Source organism: Aulonocara sp. 'chitande type north' Nkhata Bay, linkage group LG3 (assembly GCF_057382095.1).
Source record: "Aulonocara sp. 'chitande type north' Nkhata Bay isolate Kocher_YH1m ecotype deep benthic linkage group LG3, A_spYH_male_GT1.1, whole genome shotgun sequence".
NCBI lineage: Eukaryota > Metazoa > Chordata > Actinopteri > Cichliformes > Cichlidae > Aulonocara > Aulonocara sp. 'chitande type north' Nkhata Bay.
In genome coordinates this window covers 3,686,147-3,706,097 of record NC_141346.1, presented here as the reverse complement: position 1 = coordinate 3,706,097, position 19,951 = coordinate 3,686,147, and the positions used below count along the sequence as shown (strand labels likewise).

The 19,951-nt window shown below is 46.2% G+C and overlaps 2 protein-coding genes across 2 annotated transcripts; one reads left to right on the top strand and one right to left on the bottom strand.

The window, feature by feature from the left end:
* Positions 1-504: 504 nt before the first annotated feature.
* LOC147333549 (CST complex subunit CTC1-like) lies at positions 505-19,362 on the top strand. The gene is made up of 24 exons (XM_086285803.1): positions 505-550; positions 4,445-4,544; positions 4,620-4,842; positions 5,949-6,178; positions 6,255-6,384; positions 6,454-6,750; positions 6,831-6,953; positions 7,040-7,269; positions 7,390-7,534; positions 7,608-7,810; positions 7,883-8,052; positions 8,125-8,239; positions 8,383-8,788; positions 8,894-8,983; positions 9,308-9,445; positions 10,211-10,254; positions 10,405-10,493; positions 10,665-10,800; positions 11,077-11,145; positions 11,219-11,381; positions 11,582-11,637; positions 11,744-11,900; positions 12,590-12,710; positions 18,740-19,362. Exons 1-24 carry the CDS (start codon positions 505-507, stop codon positions 18,889-18,891), a joined length of 3,633 nt encoding a protein of 1,210 aa, XP_086141929.1. The 3' UTR covers positions 18,892-19,362.
* LOC147333548 (E3 ubiquitin-protein ligase TRIM21-like) lies at positions 15,507-19,933 on the bottom strand. Its single transcript, XM_086286365.1, has one exon. It carries the CDS (start codon positions 18,092-18,094, stop codon positions 16,391-16,393), a length of 1,704 nt encoding a protein of 567 aa, XP_086142491.1. The 5' UTR covers positions 18,095-19,933; the 3' UTR covers positions 15,507-16,390.
* Between the last annotated feature and the right edge of the window lie 18 nt (positions 19,934-19,951).

Below are 19,951 nucleotides of genomic sequence, written 5' to 3'. Positions count from 1 at the left end.
CATCCCAAGAAAATAGCTAACCCCAGATAAGGCAGCGTGATGGATCCCGAGATAACAGGACTGGGACATCTAAATAAAGGTGTGAAACAATCGCCTTCAAAAGGTTATCAATTAACTTTAACCAAAATTAGGACCACTCGGTGCGGCAAGAGTTAATAGTTATTAGTCCCAACATCCAAGGATAAGCAGAAGAGCATGATTGATATGATGGAACTGAGAGTTTGTTACACTTAACTTTTGCAAAACACAAATAGAACTAAATTGAAACTAAGGATTTTCAGAAAATAAAAACTAGACTAAACTAGCAAAGAATTGGTAAAAACTATTTACAACTGGCAAAAAATTGAAAATCTGGAGTCGAAACTAAATAAAAGATAAAACCTAATGAAAATGGCGAAACGTTTAAAACTCTGGTGCAGAGATTGGCAAATCTGACCAGGAACGTTATAAAATGGATTGTCAGAACAGTCAGCGTTAAAGCCACTTTTGACAGTCCATACTAGGATGGCATTGGACATCTTGGGGGTGGAAAGGGGTTGGTGTGACCGAGGTGTGGTTTGGCTTGTTGTATGTATATTTGAGATCATATGGCTCTGGATGGACCAGTTACCAGGGCATGGAAGGAGGACAGACTCATTAAAGGAGGAGAAGGCATTTCCTGGGATTGGAGATCCTCTGGGTGAGTGGTTGATTAAAAGCATGCATAAAATAGAAGTTATCTGTTGTTATTGATTGGTAATAGATTGATAATTGGCCACATTTACAGCTGTATTGACTTGTTGTGGACGTAGTCGACTTCAGGTTTAAACACTCTAATTAACAGGTTGAAAATAGTGATATTAAAGGAAGAGTATGCAGCGCCACCCTGTCAGACGCCAGTGATGGTGGAGCTCACTGATGAATCAGGTGAGCTGGATTCATGGCTGATTCAAAACTAAGATCCCCCTGCTGTGGTCAGTAAGGGGAGAAAAGGGGGAAATAAAATCAAGAATTAAAGAGGCATTTATAAACGTTTAGGTGTCAAGTGAAACGGGACAAAAGGGGGTGTTATACTGTTATTTTCAATGTCAGCATTATTATTGTATGAGAATCATGCAACAAGCATTGCATCGATGATCATTTATTGAAGTTTTTGACCTTATACTAACATCTGTGTTCCTGTGATTGTTATAACTTCTGATGAATCTTCCATTTACAGGTGTTAGGATAATGATATAATTTTTCATTGCAGGTGTAACCATGGTCATTTTTATACATATTGCAACTTGTTGCTCATTGTAGAGTTGTGCTCAAGTTATTAAGGGTTAAAAGCTACAGTCAGCGCGAATGTCTGACTGATCTATTGAGGGGAAAGGCTTCGAGCATAGAAGGCCGCACGCGCTTACAAAACACTGATATCATGTTATTTTTTGTGATCTTTTCTTAAATTATGTCTTTAAGGTTAGTTTAAATAGTGGCAGTTAATTAAACGAGATTCATTAAAATATTAAATACCTGAGTCAGAACGTTACACGCGGATCACCTTAAGAGTCTGGGAAACTTTGTAGCTGCCTAACTTTTTGAATGTTCTAGCTCCGTTGATTTGACACATTGGAATGTGTCAAAAAAGGGGGGGAAGGTTGAGCTTTAACATCAAACAAGGATTATTTGAACATTTTATAACTTCATTTGTGTCTTTAATACTTTAGGAATGGTAAAGCTTAAGCTAATAGCGGTCCGAGAAGACGGACCTTTTAGAGAATCAGTGAAAAAGCATAAACTATCACTTTCATGTTTAATCATTACTCATTGAAATGAACTGAATAGCGTTTAGAAGATTTGTTAATTTTTTGTCTTTTGTTAAAAAGAGGGGTTTCAATAATTTTCAGACACACCTTGCAAATGTGCTTATAACGAGTTGGCACTCGGCCTTTTGAAGGTCAGAAGCTTCGTTCGGCGTGACTGTCCGGACTGATAAAGTGTAAGAAATGCCTTGAGTGCGGAGGGCTAAATGCAAACATGCTTACACACACATAAGATATGATTAGAATAAGTCCCTGGGACATTCTGAATGTTTAGACCAATTCGGAATCACTAGAAGGTCAGTAGATAATAACATTAGATTATTAGGGTTAGGAAGAGAGGTGTTTTGGTTTTCTGTCTCTTACAGAGAAAGGAACAGACACCAGACGAGGTCACAGAGATGCGATGATCCTCCGTAGCAGAGTCAGACACAGTGACTGCCGAGACATCAACTGGGTCCAAGGGTCATGGCGTTTGGGCTCCAGCTAGTCACCACAAAAGGATGGATCCCATAAACACAGCAATAACCATGAAGGGGTTGGCGGAAATCCGGGAACACCAGACCAACGAAGTTCGAGAGGCTTTTGGGCAAAAAGGGGACACCTTCCTGTTCCTTTTTCTGGAGAATACACAGATCGTTGTTTGAAATCGGAGCAGAATAATCCCCTGATCTGTGTTACAACTGAAAGGTTGTCTAACCCCTAAGGCGGAAGAATTAAGAGCAGAGGATCACCCGACTGGACGACACTGGTAGCTGCAGCGATAAAATAAAGGTTAAGAGCTCTTCGGACAGAGGTTCTAGTCTACGTCTGAATGGTATAAGGGAACACCAAATAAAGCAGTGGGAGACAAGGACATTGTCATCTGGACCTTCTACTGTTGGAATCCTAGTTTGTCTTGCACCTGACTTGCGCAAACACAGAGGTCATCTTACATATGGTTTGCCCCTCAGGGGGACAAAGGACCTCAGGAGTGAGAAGAGATGAACCCGGCCACACTGGGCTACAGGGTGTTTGTGAGGTCATTATTCTAATGACCTCATCAGGGGGAATTGTAAAATTATGATATTATTTTATGTCATGTTATACCCCTAATTAAAGATTGTGAATTATTATGTAGTTTTAGTTTGCATTATTCTCCTGAATTAGAAGAAGCTGATAACTATTGCATTAGTTAAACTGATTTGCATTACATTAAATTGCTGACTTGTTGTGAATGAATGATATTGTTTTATGATGCATTATATTGCTGAGTTATAAGAAATACTGTTCGCAGAAGGTTATTGTCTAATTTGTCTGAGTAGAAGAGAACAGAGTGTGCTGGAGTTTTCTGCCCCATTTCAGCAGGAGCAGATAAACAGGGAGCCAAGGTCGTAGCTTAGGCGCTGTGTGAGAGAGAGCATGTGAATGTTTAGGCTTTTTATGATAAGGTGGAGGCACCAGAGGTTATAAAAGTTTGAGCAATGCTCCACCATTTTGAGATTTTGAGGCTGTCTGCATCAGTGTCCATCTCCCACGTGTGTGATCATTAAATCATCGTTTGACTCAACCCGGCCGGACCAGTGTTGTTATTGTGGTTTTTTCTCTTGTCTCCATCCCCAATATTTTGAACCTTAACAGCTTCCACATTTGTGATAATGTTGGCAGCATCATAAATGATCTTCACAGTGCAGAGAACACAAATTAGCATCCATTACTATAATGGAATAATTTGTTAGTTTGAAATGCTACAGGGAACTATGTACCTGTACATTAATGCTGTGGAAAGACTTCCTGTTCACATAGTCTCCTTCATTTACTGAAGGAGCAATGATTGGAATGTGAGTGCCATCTGTACAGCCAATCACGCCTGGGAACCCTGAAAATAAATGTAAAATTTAAGTAGTAGTCCAAGTATCACCACATCATAAATTAAGTTTTGGTCATCCTGATACCTGCAATTTTGTGGCATCCCTCTTTGATAAATCTTGTGGGTCTATGACCGGGGAACACCACAGACGAGTACAGGAGACGTTTCAGTGCAACTGTAACATTCCTGACTGCCCGACAGACGGTAGCCTTGGAAACGTGCTCAGCGTCACCAATATTATACAGAAAGCTCCCGTTTGCAAGAAACCGAAGTGCAATACAAATAATATGTAATGAACTGAGAGCATGTCCGCGATGTGTCACATGCGTAATATATGGCCTGAGGATGTTATCCAAATGACTTAGAGATTGTGCTGAGAAACGGTAACGTTCGCACAGAAAATCATCAGGAAATGATAAAATGTCCAAACGCGCTCTGATCACTCTCTCCCGGCGGTGAGCTCTGCGGAGAATTTGGGCTTCACGATCTACTGGCTCTTCAAGGAAGTGGCACGCCATGTCCGACACTTCCTACTGTCAGGTTTCCGACAAAGGGGCGGAGACAGTCAGGGTTAGTTGTAGTAAACCTGCTAGGGGGCAGGTTAGCTTCACGGAGTGTGTCGTCATAGTGACTCACTGAGGCTTCATCTGAACTCGCTTTATGAAACCGAAAACCCAGAGTTTTCGTTAACTCAGGGTATACTTACTCAGTTTTTCCACTAAACCGGCTTCCTGAAACAGGGCCCTGGTGTTCTCAGTGGGCGGGGCTTCAGTTGTTTATGTTTGTGTTTACCCTTTAAACTTTGTTTTCCCAGGTAACCACGGTGACCTCAGCCTCTTCGATCTGAGCATGTGTGCGGTGCAGGCGATCCAGCAGCAGATGTGTATGGCCCACAGCTTACCTGTCAGCTACAGGTAACGCCCGCTGACAGCATCGCTGTCGCAGGTCACGTGACCTGGCCTTACCGCTGTCCTCCCGTCTGTCCGCAGGCTGCTGTCCGTCTCCCAGCTCGTCTCCCAGCAGCACCTGGCCTGCGTCAGCAACCTGTCCTGGAGCACCAATCAGCAGAGAGCCTGGGCCAGGGAGGCGGAGCTCGCCGTGCCGGGTCAGAGGGCGCTGCCGAGGGTCAACCTGCTGCTGATTGGCTGTCTGAGAGAAGGCCCTGACGGAGAGTACAGGTTGACGGACGCCAGCGGCAGCGTCATGTGTGAGGTGAGTCAGAGGGGGAGGAGCCTAACCTTAACCCATCGTCCATCAGCTGGTTAGTTCTCAGGAGCTTCTTCACAGCAGCGTCACTAAACCGGATCTGGTCAGAACTGATGGTAACGAGGTCACAACAAACTGCAGGTGTTCATGTGCAACGTGAATGAAATCGAATTCCTCTTTAATTCAGCTCATTCTCTGTGCAGGGACACAAGTGCTGATAGAGTCTGGTCATCACACGCTTCTCTGCTGATGTTTACATCAGCATGAAACAAGCAAACAAGCTCAACAGCTGACTTTCATTTCTGTAACTCAGAAACATCAGGACTTGTTAAATGTGAGCTGTGTTTATATGGATTCACTTAGCTGATCGATAAGTAAGGATGTAAAGACAGAGTCTGTCAGCAAGTGAGTAACTGTGCTGGCACAGACGTGATGACAGCAGAGCTTTATAAAGATGTGGAGCCTCCTCCTCACATAAAGTATACAGATAGCATCACCTGCAGTAACCTGACAGATTACAGTCAGACAGCTGCAGCAGGCTCAGTGTGGTCCTGGCATCACCGCACGGATTAATGACTCACAGTACTTGAAATGTGCAGTTCTCTTGTGTTCTTATTGCTATTTATTCTATTCTTCCCTTTCCTATACTCTGTATTTGTATATGTGTATATTTCTGCTCACCTTCTGTAACTTCTGTCGGTGCTGGGCTGTTGGAAACCGAATTTCCTGGAGGAACGCAGCCGAGGGATCAATAAAGTTTAATCTAATCTAATCTGATCTAATCTAATCTAATCTAATCTAATCTGATCTAATCTGATCAGATCTAATCTAATCTAATCTAATCTAATCTAATCTAATCTAATTTGATCTAATCTGATCTAATCTAATCTAATCTTACCAGATCTGATCTGATCTAATCTAATCTAATCTAATCTAATCTAATCTAATCTAATCTAATCTAATCTAATCTAATCTGATCTCCTGCAGCTATAAAACAAACGGCATCACTGCAGATCAGAGCTGATGAAGCTGTCACCATCAGTACAGGCTTCCAGCATCCACCCAGGACACACTCCGCCTCTCTCTCACCCGCGTCTCTCTCTCTCATCCAGTGCCTGTCTCTCTCGCCCCCGTGGCTCGATCGTCCCGTTTTCCTCCCTCACTGGAACTACATCCCCCACAATGCATCGGGCCAGGAAGAGGCCACAGGCTTCTTGGAGCTGATTGGCTCCCCTGTCCTGTTGTGTCCTGGTGCTGAGCAGGGATTGGCTGCTGCTCCTGGAAGGGTGGAGCTAAGCGGAGCAGTGGGAGTCGGAGAGGCCGGCAGGCTGCTGAGGCACAGGTGGGTCACATGACCTCTGAACTGCAGTGGAGTTTCTGAGCAGTGTGTGTGTGACAGATGTGTGTGTGTGCTCCAGGGTCAAAGGTCAGCGCCTGAGCGTGTTCGGAGAGGTGGGCTCAGTTTGCCCTCTGCTGGCCGTGGCAGGAACGACCTTCTTTTGCTTCACGCTGACGGATGAGTCGCGCTCGCTGCCCGTGCTCGTACAGGTACCAGCTCTCTGAGGATGATGATGGTGAGGAGGGACGATGAAGCTCAGTATGTGTGTGTGTGTGCAGGACAGCAGCCGGCTCAGCTGGATCCAGCGTGTGTGTGTCGGGCAGAGCGTGTGTGTGACAGCTCTACGTGTGTGTGCGCTACGAGGCTGGAGAGGAAACAACATCCTGTGTGTGACGAAGCGCTCCGAGCTGCACGCCGACTACACGCACACACAGGAACACACACAGGAACACACACACTCTGAGTCCCTGCTGTCACAGCCTGCTGAGGACGACTGTGAGGAGGCGGAGCATGAGGAGGTGGAGCTGGACCAATCAGCTGTGAGGATAAAGCAATCCAAAGTCATCAGCTACCAGGTGAGAGTGCTGTGAGCTCTGATTGGCTACCACAGGTTTGTACCTGTGTGCTGATTACTAAGCCTCCTCTGCTGTGATAGGGCACGGTGACTGAGGTTGTGAGTGAGGGGGCGGGGCTCTACGTGCTGGATGGGAAGGTGGGTCTGTGCGTGGCCTATCAGCCGGCGGCGAAGAGGAAGCTGAGGGCGGGAGACAGAGTGGAGGTGAGTCACATGATGTGACATCATCATGCCCGTTTGTGTTCGTGGCAGCCACGACTAATAAAGTTTGATGGTTCCTCCTCCTGCAGTTGCATCACGCCCACTTCCTGTACAGGGCTTGCCCGGACTTCCCTCCCAGCATGCTTTGCACCTGCCTGCGCTCCAGCCTGAGGGTGACGGCCTTCAGCAGGGCGGGAGGCTCGCCACCCGACAACCGCTGCCCGGGAGATGGGGCGTTACCACGGTTACTGTTGCAGAGAAACACAGATGTGTCCGATTACCTGTGGACGTGTCACCTAAGCTCGCAGCTGGCACACAGGTGAGGCTCCACCCACCACCACCTGTCCACAGTCAGAGACAGCAGAGCCTAACCTTTGTCCTCCTGTCCTCCGCTGGCTCTGGCTTGTTTCCTGGTCCTGGTTCTGGTCTTGGTCCTCAGTCTGGTCCAAGGTGTGTGGAGGCAGCAGTGTGTGTGCTTGCTGTCCTGGAGGCTGATGGAGACTCTGAGCAGAGCTGGAGGACGAGGACGCAGAGACATCTACGCTGAGATGCTGGACGAGCCTCACACCTGTCCTGTGACGCAGGTAGGTCCCACTCTCACCTGTCTTCCTTACAGGTGAGTGTGGAGCATGCTCAGTGTGCTCTGTGTCCCTGCAGTACAGCGTGTCCTCGGCGGTCCGGCAGTACCTCGGTGTGTCGGAGCTCCTGGAGTCCCTGCAGACTGGCTGCTGGTCTTCGGCCCCTCTGAGCTCTCTGCTGCCCCCTGATGGCTCCAACCTGACCTCCGCCCAGATCAACGGGTTCCTGTCCTGGTCTTGCAGGACTCTGTCCTCCGAGCCTCGGGGTGGAGACGCTGTCAGGTAAGGTGACAGCAGCTCCCACATGAAGTCATGTGATTACGTACCAATGGTTTTTGCCGGTTTGTGTGTCAGGCAGCGCCCCCTGCTGCTGGTCGGCGTGCTGGAGCTGCCGTCACAGACGTCTGAGTTCAAACACTCGATGCAGCTCAGAGACGCCGCGGGAGCTGCAGCCTGCGTGCTGACGGAGAGCAGCGAGGAGGAGGAGGGAGCGCAGAGGGCGGTCTTTAACAGCGCCTGGATCGGTACAATGCACGCACACAGACACACACACAGGGACACACAGCTTTATTCTTTAATGTGTGTGTGTGCTGCAGGTTGTCTGGTGGGTGTGGTGCAGTTCACCATGGTGACAGAGAGATTCCTCCAATCAGATTTCCCCTCCTACCAACACCTGGACCAGGACAGGTTCATCACACACAAACACTGCAGGTACACACACACAACCTGCAGCATGCTGACTGCTCATTGGTCCACTTTCTGTGATGTAAGAGGGCGTCTGATTGGTTCAGGGTGTGAGCTTCCTTCCTGGTTGTAAACATTATGAGTTAAATAAAGCTGGGTTCAATTCACAGGGTTTACCTGCAGTTCTCTCTGGACCACCTGCACATCCTGAGTCCATCTGTTGCCATGGAGACACACCTGAGACACAAGGGGGAGGAGCCAGGAGGGGATGTCACTGCCAGGAAGCAGACAGTAGAAGAAGAAGAAGAGACTGCTGGGAGTAAGAGGAGGAGAAGAGAAGAAGAAGAAGCCAAGTCCGGCAACCCCTGGCCCTGTGTCTCCATGGTGATCAGGGTGGAGCAGAAGGAGGGTGTGTCCTGGAGGAATACAGGGGCGGAGGCAGAGGATCAGGAGGCAGGGCTGAGACTGTGCTTCTCAGTGAAAGCTGCTGTGATTGGTCCAGTGGTCAGCTGGAGGCGGGACCCAAAGAATGAGCCAATGACAGAGAAAGAAAGTGAACAAAAGCAGGAGAGAAAGGTGAGAGACGCACCTGTGTGTGTTTACCTGAGCTCACCTGGATACACAGTTACGTGTGTGTGTGTGTGTGTGTGTGTGTGTGTGTGTGTGTGTGTGCGCGTGCAGGTGGTGCTGGCGTTCTCAGGTGTGTGTACACGGTGGTTTCCTGTCCTCCAGCCTGGATGTTTCTACAGTCTCATCGCCGCTAACACTCAGGTATCAACCCAGCTTTGATGATGTCACTAAGGGGCGTGGCCAGAGGTTGGCCTCATCGGTCTCTGCTCTCTGATATTAGTACACATGAACACGTTTTTCAGCTTTAACTGTAGTTGTTCACACACTGAGGTTAATTATGGAGTTCCACAGGGTTCAGTGCTTGGACCAGTTCTGTTTACATTATACATGCTTCCCTTAGGCAGCATCATCAAAACACAGCTTACATTTTTACTGCTATGCAGATGACTCCCACCATTCCTGTTTGTGGGGAGTTGATCTGACCTGAATCCTTGCAGCTGATTGGCCCATGTGTCTGTCAATCAGGATCCCAGTGTTCTGATTGGCTGTGGAGTTTCTGAGCGCAGTGGGGTGGATCTCCACGCTGAGTCAACCCTACAAGTCAGACGTGGTTGGAGATTCCACACTCTGACACGCCCACTGCTGCTGCCCACCTGCAGACAGGTAACACTCGGTTTGCTCCCCGTCTTCCTCCAGGACCCTTAAACTTGTTTTTTTAGAGATTGACAGACCATGTGACTTTCGTGCATTGCATTGTGGGTACAAGTGGCAACAAATCAAAACACTGCATTAAGCGCTAGCATTTCCAGCACTTTGGGGTCCTTCGGGACTAAGTAAAGAATACAAATACAGGCCATTTACCGTTTATTTAGCTGTTGTTAAATATTTTATCTCCTGTACAGGCCAACACAATCTGTTTGTCGTTTCAGGTTGTAGTGTTACACAACATTTTCAGATCTAATAGAAAAACAATGAGTGTTTCGTAATTCATTCAATTTATTGTCTTTATTTATAACTGGCATCATTGTTTCATTCTATTATAGAATCTTACAAGAAAGAGGCAACATTGTAAAAATCCATCAGCTTTATTAGCTGCTTCCTGAAAAACAAATCAACAATGCAAAGAAACAGTGAACAAAGCAGCATAGCAACGAATTCAATTCAAATCAATATAAGACTTATTTGTAACCTACATCAACAATCATGTTATGATAAATTATGTAATAACTACAACAGAAGACTTAATAATACAACACAGTTAATAATACAGCAGCTTCTTGCCATTTTTGTGTTTGTTTTTATTACTGTGTGACTGTTTTCGTGTGAAAGCCTGCGTGCTAGTACCGCTTGCCACTCGTTCCCACAATCCTTTGCGGTTTTACCCCTGAATGACGTCACATTTTCCATCTCTATTCTCTGTGTTTTCAGGCCGTCCCACCCACAGTCTTGTCCGTCTCAGAGGTCTTAGACTGCAGATAAACTGCTCGTCCCTCACTGAGTCGCCCCCTGTGGCCATCCGAGGAACTGCAGCTGCAGCCTGCTTTAAACTCTTACTGGTGTGTGTGTGTGTGTGTGTGTGTGTGTGTGTGTGTGTGTGTGTGTGTGTGTGTGTGTGTGTGTTTCAGCTCAGAGCTGGTGTGTTTTCAGGGTGTGGTGTCTGAAAGGATCAGTGTGAACAACAGGACCGCCCACTCTGGACACACACACTCAGGTACAAACACACAGGTGGTTTGTGTATCAGGCTTTTCTGCTGTGAAGTTTTAACATGGGGGTCTATGGGGGCGACTCACTGCTGCCTCTGCTGGACACTAGAAGAACTGCAGGCATCAGTGCTTCAGGTCTGAGTCTCAGGTCTGACTGTTAGCTGAATGTGTGTGTGCAGGTGTGCGTCTCACTCTTTGTGACCAAGCTGGGAGGAGTCTGCAGGTGTACCTGGACCTAAGCCACACCCCCTACCCACCTGGCCTGTTGCCGGGTAACACTCTGCTGTTGTCTGGTTTCCAGAGGAGGCTGTCCAGGTGAGACACACATAGACAGGCTTATAAATGTTTGGACTCTTTATTTGGACTCATTTCCAACAATGTCAGCCCCAATAAAGTTCTGGATCATCTTGCATCAATAGGCTGCTGGTTTTCTTTACTGGTTTCAGGTGTTACCAGCAAAATAGTTGTTTGATCATCTGGAAATGTACCCAGATTTATTTATTTAGACAGAGATCTTGACCCCCCAATGTTCAATACAAAGTCACGCCCATGGTTACGTACCTGTGCGGTTTACCTGTGTGTGTGTTTCAGGACAGGAAGTGTGTACTGCACGTACTTACCTGTCAGCTCCATAACTGTGGTCTCCCTGGGAGACACCAGGTAAGTTTACAGGTAAAGTCTGGTTCACGTGTTTGTCGTGCTGTTGTTTATTTGTTTGTTTGGTTTCTATCAGCTCGGCCCAGCCTCCTCCTCCTGCTCCCATCATGCACCTGGGTGAGTGGGCTCTGAGCAGCAAGCAGAGGTGCGCTGTGGGACAGGTCAAAGGTCACGTGGTGTGTTTCCTGTTCCTGCAACTGCAGTGGAGCTGCTCGCTGTGTGGCAGCGTGTACACACAGGTACTGCATAAAATACACACAGTGTGTACAGGATGTGTTTAGTGTCAGTTTCTCGGGTGCAGTGAAAGTACTCAGTGCTTCATGTGTTGTTAGCGTGTTGGTGGTGTGTTAGTGTTGGTGCAGTAAGTAAAGTGTCGTTTTGGAGGAAACTGCTCACGATTTCAGGTGTGTGTGTTTACCTGTTGCTCTCTCTCTCTCAGGGCTGCAGCAGCTCTCAGTGTCACTCGACCTCGTCAGTGTTTCAGTCCAAAGCAAAGTAAGAGCAGCTTCCTGTTGAGCTCACCTGCTGATACGTGTTAATCACCTGGATGAGTCAGGTGACAGTCACATGATCAAACCATGTCGCTCTGCTCTTCGATCAGGCTGGTGATCGATGACGGGACAGGTGAGGCTCACGTCTGCTTCTCAGCTGCTCTGGTTCGTGCTCTGCTGGCATTGGCTGATGCTCAGTGGGAGGGGCTTCAGAGAGCACTCAGGGTCAGAGGTCACATCAGAGTCTTCCCTCGTGGGCAGAGCCAGGTCAGCAGCACCTGTCAGGTGTATATGTTTACCTGTCACAGGTGAGTCACGTGCTCATCGTCGTCTTTAAACTTTATTTTGTCTTTAAAATTTAAGATGAGGCTTTAACTGTGAAAGGGCACATCCTGTTTGCATCCTGGTAACAGCTCCGTCTGCTCACACCTTACTGCTGAACTGGTTTGGGGGTGTGGCCACTTCCACCTTTAAAAGTCTGTAGGTGTGACGGACCCACGCTGGGCTCACGTGAACAGGAGGGAGGGGCCTTACAGCCGTGTGTTTCAGCGAGACTCAGGTCGTGCCCCTGACTCCACCCACTCGACCTGATGAAGCAGCAGGTGGTGTAGTTCTGAGGGTAATCAGGGCTGACTGTGAATGCCACACCTCCCACAGGGGAGGGGCAGGACAGCGAGAGGCATTTAGGACTCGGGTCACACCAGGAGAACCCACAGGGCCCCTCCACCCACAGGTGGAGCTGTGTTAAAAGACCCTGCAGACTGAAACGTCCTGTGGTCAGAGGAGGTGAAACGAGAAGAAGATGCAGCTACAACCCAAAGAACAGCGTCCACACAGTGAAGCACGGTGGGGACGCTGTGGGGGGGCCACCACAGAGAGAAACAGGCGTCCTGCAGGACGTTTCCACAGGGCCGAGCCGTGAGTCTGCAGAGACATAACCTCTGTGTCTGTCTCAGGTGTGTGACGGGGACGCTGACGACTTCCTCCTCCACTTCCTGTTGTGTCTGTGCAGCAGTGATGTCATGATTCGGCCGCTCAGCCTCACCTGCAGGAAACGCACCAACCAGAGACCAGAAGGTAACCCCACCCTCACACACCACCCTCACCACCATGACTGCAACCTTCAGAGTGTGTGTGTGTGTGTGTGTGTGTGTGTGTTTCAGAGGTGAGGAGGTTCACTCGAGGAGACAGAGAGTTCCTGACCAGACTGGCTCCTCCCCTTCAGCTCACCTGTCTACACCTCCACCCTGACTGAGCTCCACCTGCTTCGTTCTGACTTCATCTGTTCTACGTGTTCGTACAAATAAAACTTTATAGTTCCTCCTCCTGTCACACGGTATCTCACCTTCACTGACCCTGACGCTGGTGATCAGGGTCAGAGGTCACACGAAGCTCTCTGGGTTTAACAGGTCATGTGACCCTTCTACAGGAAGTGATCCCTGTGAGTGGCGCCCACATCGGAGATGTTCTCAGATGGTGATTCATGAAACCTAATTCGTAAAACTAAACACTGAACGTGTTTCGGTTTGTTTACAGAGGTCAGACGGTGAAAGCTTCAGCCTGACCAGGAAAGAATCAGTCCTCTTTAAATCACACTTACTTTAAAATGAATTCCTCCTCACCTTCATGTGTTTTGTATTATTGCATCTTATACTGAAAGAGTTCATCCATCGACACATTTGAATCCTGCAACATTTCACCGTGTCAGTTTGTCATGAATTGGACTATTTTAGGATTTCAGTTCATCTTTCCAATAAAGCTGGCAGCTCTGAAACAGCTGTTCTCTCTGAGGCTGTTTTGCATGTAAATAAAAGTGAAATAATTAAATGTTCTGTGAACAGACCGTCCAGTGGAGCTCCTCAGGGCTCTGTGCTTTCACCACTTTGTTTTCTATGCTAATGAGTGTCAGAGCACGTCAGCATCAGTCCTTCAACATGGTCACAGCCTCTGATGAAGGTGTTCAAATGTGGGTTTTAATCCAGGTTTACACTTAAACAGTCTCCATGAAACGGGCCTCTGCCCTCATTCATCCTGGAGATCACTCGTCTAAACCAACCAACATAAAGAATGTGATGTTTTCAAAGCGAACACGTACACACAGTTGTTATGGATACGATTAAATTTAGGAGCGATGATTTGTGAAATCCTACATGTGTGTTCTAACATGCTTTAATGATGGCACGAGCTGACAATGAATAACATAAAGTTAATAGTTAATCTGCAACAAAACTTTTTCACCGCTTCAGTTTTTGGTCTTTTCCACATACGGTTGTTGTTGTCATGGAAACAGAAACCAATCGGGCCTTGGATGGACGTCGGGAGTTCTTAACAGCAGCTCGTTGTTCATTCTGATGTTGTTTTTTAATTATATTTTATATTTAATATCATATATTGGCCTTTTTCAGCTTTATCTGAAGGGCCACAGGTCAGACTCCACCTGGGCCTGCCGCTCTCAGCCTCACTCTGAGGAAGCCCACAGTCTGTCACAGTGGAAACTACACCGGGGGACCCCATCCTTGGGGTGGACCCATTTTTGTTGTAGCGTGTTTTGGGGTTTAAAAGCCACAGAGACGCGGTGCTTAGAAAAAATGCATTTCAGCTGTGCTGATGCTCCTGACACGTTGGAACGTTGGGTTGTGTTGCGTGGTTGAGAGGAGGCGGCAAAACACCTAGCAGGCTAGTCGGAAGAACACACACCCACGCTGGTATCGGTAATCCACGGTGGTTCTTTAATACGCCTTCTTCAACAACCATATAAAAGCCCGGCTGAACGGCTGCGGCTCAACAACATAACGCCCAGCGTTCATACAACCCAAGCGTTGCAAACAAAACAAGAAGAAAACGTAAATCCGTCCCTCATTAAGCAGAAGCGTGCAGGCACGTGTCCTCATAATCCCAGAGAGAGAGAGCAGCGGCACAAACTGATGACACCATCAACCCTCGACTTGGGTGTCTTAAAGGGACACCGCACCATAGTGGCTGTCACAACGTATAAGACTGGGGAAACCTGCATTCAGCTGGACCTGAAAAACACTATGTCCAGATAAACACAATCAACTTTTGGAGAAAAATAAAAGATTCTTCATCAGACTAACAACTAAAAACATGACACTTACCTTAACAGTATGGGCTACATCAAATATATTCAAGACCGACACCAACACTTCTCACTGCTGCTAATTTTAACAAAACTAAACAAAAAGTAGAAAAAGGCAATTCACCAAGTCTTGAAAAGTAAAACTGAAAAATAGAAACACAGAATAAAGTAAAACATCCATCCAGATCTTTACCACCAACAACATAAAATCTATCTTAATTAAATGGCCTAATTCTCCAATAAATTAGCAATAATAAAGTAAGAAAAAATAAGACATTCAATTTATGGACGCTCAAATTAACAGAGCGACATCAAACGCACCTCATTGCCTGCCGTAGCGTTCTTCGCAGCTGCACTTCACCTCAAAGGTCGGTTAATACATCGGATTTAACTTAACCAAAGTCCAATTAAAGGAAAATAAATGTTTCTAACAAATACAATGAAGAAGATTAAAATAATTCACTGTCAGTTACTGTCGCTGTGAGTTTGACCAGGTCAGCTGCTTCATTTGGTTCTGCCTAAAGTTCTCTCAGTGATCCAGTGTTTATATGATAAGATACGTGTTTAATGCAGAGAGTTGGAATTACAAGTTGGTAAGAAGCTTTTTAACAAAGGTTTGATTTAAGCTTTAAGTTCAAAGGTGAAAGAAATTTCACGTTTGATGAAGGAAGATCAAGGCTAACAAGGACATAGGTCAAAGGTCAAAATAAGGTGATAAAATATAATAGATATATATAATCAATCAATAAGGTGAAAATATCAGATAAAAAGGGTTTTTTTGGTTATAAGGAATAAAGAGGTCAAAGGTCAAAACAAGAGACACTGGTAGAGACCTCAAATCATTGTTACTGAAGAAGGAGGAGTTCTTTAACAGTACGACATTGATAGAGTTTGTTTGTGTGTTTGAGAGTTCAGACTGAAAGGGAGCGCACAATCGTGTGTGTCTGCAGCTGTTGTGTTGTTGCTGCATCGTTGCCTCAGGGGGAAAGTTGTGTGTGTGTTATGCAGACTAGCAGAGACTGCAGCTGTCAGCAGCCACACACACTTTCTATTCTTCAAATCAAATCACAGTGAAACATGTTCACTGACAGCTCAGCTTCAGCATCGTCTTCATGCTGTGACTGCAGCCGTTCAACTCTGTTTGTCTTTAACCCAAATCATCACAACATGCAAATATAATCATCAAAATGATGTGACTGGAAGGATGCAGCAGTCTGTGCTCCACCTTTCTCCTCCACACCTGCAGGTGGAGAACATGGATGCATGAATCTCTACAGAGTTCTTTGAATATTATCCGTCTCATCAGTTTTCAGTGAACAAAACTCCTCACAGAGCCAAAATAAGCAGTTTGTATCCAACATAACTCAGCTGGACTCTGATGCTCCGTATAACAGCCACACATGAGTCTGGATTCACTCAAAGCATTGAACAAACTTTATTGGAAATGAAGCTTTTGGACATTTGTTCTCTGATATTTGCTCTTCAGCTCGAGTCTCCATCAGTGGGAACATTTCCTGATTCAACTTTTCTTCTGGTCAAATCAAACTCCATGAGAATCAAAGTGTGAATCAGAGTCCTGATGATCAGATTCTATAGAAACATGGAGACTGTAGAGGATTTACACTCAATATGTTCATTTGTTCCCTTCAAGAAAAATCAATCATTCATCCAATAAAATCAGTCGTTGATCAGTTTGATTGACAGGACAGATGATCAGAGGTGCAGAGTTTTTACCTCCATCATTAGGACTGGGACAGAAGTATGGGTGGAGTTTGTGAGTGAAGGAGCAGCCAGTAAAGGAGTAGATCAGAGCTGCAGCACCTACATCATAAAAGGAGACCAGACCCTCCTCATAATCCACAAACACCCCCACCTTCTCAGGACCAGGATGGAGACAGAAGGGGACTGGAGGACCAGCAGCAGCTTTGTACTCATTTCCATTTCTCAGCACTACAGTCCAGAAACCATCCTGAGGTCTCAGTGTGATGTTTCCCTTCCTGTTGATCGACTCTGTGGCCACTCCTAAATCCCATTTAGTCTTTCCTTTAACCTGAACCTCAAAGTAAAATCTGCCTGAAGAGAAACTCTGCTCTCCTAAAACATCAATATAGTAAGAAAATCTCTCTGGGTTGTCTGGAAGTTTCTTCCTCACATCACTATGATAAACTTGTTTTCCATCATCACACAGGATGAGAGCAGGATGAGCTGTATCAGGATCCAGAGTCACATCCACCTCATGCTGCTGCACCCTCTGCAGCTCAGCCTCAAACAGCTTCTTCTTCATGGGTTTCCAGACTGTCTCCTCCAGCTGAGCCACAGCTCTCCCCACAGTCCCCTCATATGATGGTGGATGAACTCTGACCTCTGTCCAGTCCTTGCTGGGTGGAGCAGCTTTCAGGGAGGAGAAGCTTTGGAGGAGGTGGAGGTGGTCTTCAGAGCGTGAGAGCTGCTCCACCTCAGAGCTTCTCTCCATCAGCTCAGAGATTTCCTGTTCCAGATCTTTGATGAGACCTTCAGCCTGTTTCTCTGTAGCTTCCTGTTTGTCTTCGATCTCCTTCATGAGCTCCTTCAGGCGTCTCTCAACAGACTCCATCAGAGCCGTGAGGACCTGAACACCTTCTGCTTTCTGTCTGTCTGCAGCATCTTTACTCATCTTCACCGACTCTGTGATCTCCTGAATCTTCAGTCGTCTCTTCTGGATCATCTGCTGAATCTCAGCCTCTGTCTTCTCCAGCTCTGCCTTCTTTCCTTCATATTCTTCTCTCAGAGGAACAAACTCGTGGTTCTTGTGGTCTAAAACAGAGCAGAGCATGCAGACACATGTCTGGTCGGTCTTACAGAACAGCTCCAGGAGTTTATCGTGCTTCGTGCACATCCTGCCTTCCAGGTTCTCCACAGCATCAACCAGCTGATGTCTTTTCAGACGTTTCACTGTCAGATGAGGCTCCAGGTGAGTCTGACAGTAGGAGGTCTGACACACCAGGCAGGACTTCAGGGCCTTCAGTCTGGTTCCAGTGCAGACGTCACAGGGAACTTCTCCTGGTTTGGCAGCTTGTTGCTCTGAGCTGCTGCTGCTGGCTTTCTGCTGAGCTTCACGTCTGAACTGAGCAACCATCTCAGAGATGAAGGTGTTGACCCTCAGCTGAGGTCGAGTGTAGAAAGTCTCTTTACACATGGGACACTGACAGATGACATTCATGTCCCAGTGCTGACTGATGCAGGTTTTGCAGAAGTTGTGTCCACATGGTGTAGAGACTGGATCAGTGAACACATCCAGACAGATGGAGCACAGAAACTGATCTTCAGATCGCAGATTGCTGGCAGCAGACATGTCTGCACTCTGAGGGAGAAAGAAGAGAAACATTTGATTCAAAATTCACTTTAAATTTCATTTTACAAAGAGAGAAACAAGCGTCAGTAGTCTGAGGAGCTTGGAGAGAAAAGCGTCTGGACTTCTTTGAGTTTCTTGAAGACGTTTCATCAGAGAAGCTTCTTCAGTTCTCAGAGTAACTGGTGGAGACCCAGCAACACACTCAGACACAAACTGGTTCATCCAAACACAAACCTAACATCGTAGTGTCTGCTGTACAGTGCAGCGTCCAGATGGACAGGATCAACGTTTGGGGATGAAGATAAATACAGTCGTTACAAAGATGTGAAATTGTTTCTCTGTTTTACAGAAGGTCCAAGATTCATCCAGATCATTTGTATACTTGAATAAATCAGTTTGTTGGATATTTTCCATCAATCACTGTGAAGTAAACTTCGACCTTGTTGGTGACTGAATACTTCTTATTGTACGTCCAGATCAACGAGCCATTAATATTAAACAGTGACTGTTCCAGTAGAGCTGACAGTGAGGAGGACGATGAATCACAAACCTCAGAAATGTGTTATTAACTGTTGATCCAGTATTTTAATGGCATTGATGAGAACATGTTTATTCAGAGGTGTCTGTATATTTGGTCCATTTGTGCGTCAGTAAAAACTGTCCTGTTTTCTCTCACAGATACTGGAACATCCTCACAAACTCAGGATGTGGAAGAAGATGAACTTTTCCAGTCACTCGCTGGGATACATCATTCATGTTATTCTGGATCCTCAGAAAACATTGATTTATTTTTGTGTTTCACATATTTGTTTGTCCAAATCAAAGATTGATGTTAGTAGAGAAGAAGCCACCATGATAAAGCCTGTGTGTGAAAACGAGATCAGTGGATTTGATCAAAATCCCATTTAAGGAGGAATTCTGTCCTCCAGTTTGTTTAAATAAGCTTTGGGATTAAACAGCATCATCTATGTTTGTGTCTGATGACATGTTTGATCCAGGTCAGCTTGAATATCACAGCTGATGTGTGGAACTCTGACATGTTTAAAGCCTGATTATCAGGATGATTCAAACACATCTGTCTAAATAATGAGATTCATGTTTCCACACAAAGTTATAAAGTGCAGCATCGACTGTTTTCTGAATGATTGAGGATCATCTGTGACTCTTACAGGATACACTAAGTCAGATAATCTTTGTAAAATGTGTGAATGACTTTTTGAAGTACTGACCAAAATCTGCTGGTTTACAGTATCAAAGGCTTTATATCAATAAAGAATAAATAGGTGTTTTCACGTCTGTAATCCTTATGATCAATCAGATCCAGAATCAATCTAAGAGGAACAGGAAGTGATGAATAACCAGGAAGTGTGGAGTCAGTCTGAAGTCCAGAGCACAGCCTGAGTCCACAGTCCTGAGCAGAGCCACAGTGAGACTGAAGCAGCAGCTCGATGCTCCTACAGTGGATCTGTGGTTACATGAGCAGATTTCTATGGATCCAGTGTGACTGTGATGAGTCCTGATGAAGTGAACAGAGTGAAGATTTGTGTAGAAGCAGGAAGTGTGATCAGCTGCACTCACCACTGTTGCTGAGAGGAACCTGATGGACTCCAGTGAATCTTCTTTTAGAGACAAACAGGACTCGACTGCAGCTCTGCTGCTGCTCTCTCACACTTTCACTTCTGCAAAATGACGTTGGGCTTCTTGTTTTTCAGCTGTTGCTCCGCCTCTTCCTGCCTCTCCCTTTACAGGAATCAGCCGGTCTGTACTCAGTGACTGTGTGCAGCGGGTGGGAGGAGTGAGGAGTGGTGTGTGGGTTCACACAGTAATGACGGCCTCAGGTGATCAGGAGAAACTCACCTGGATTTCCTTTTTCCACAGCAGACTGAGAGC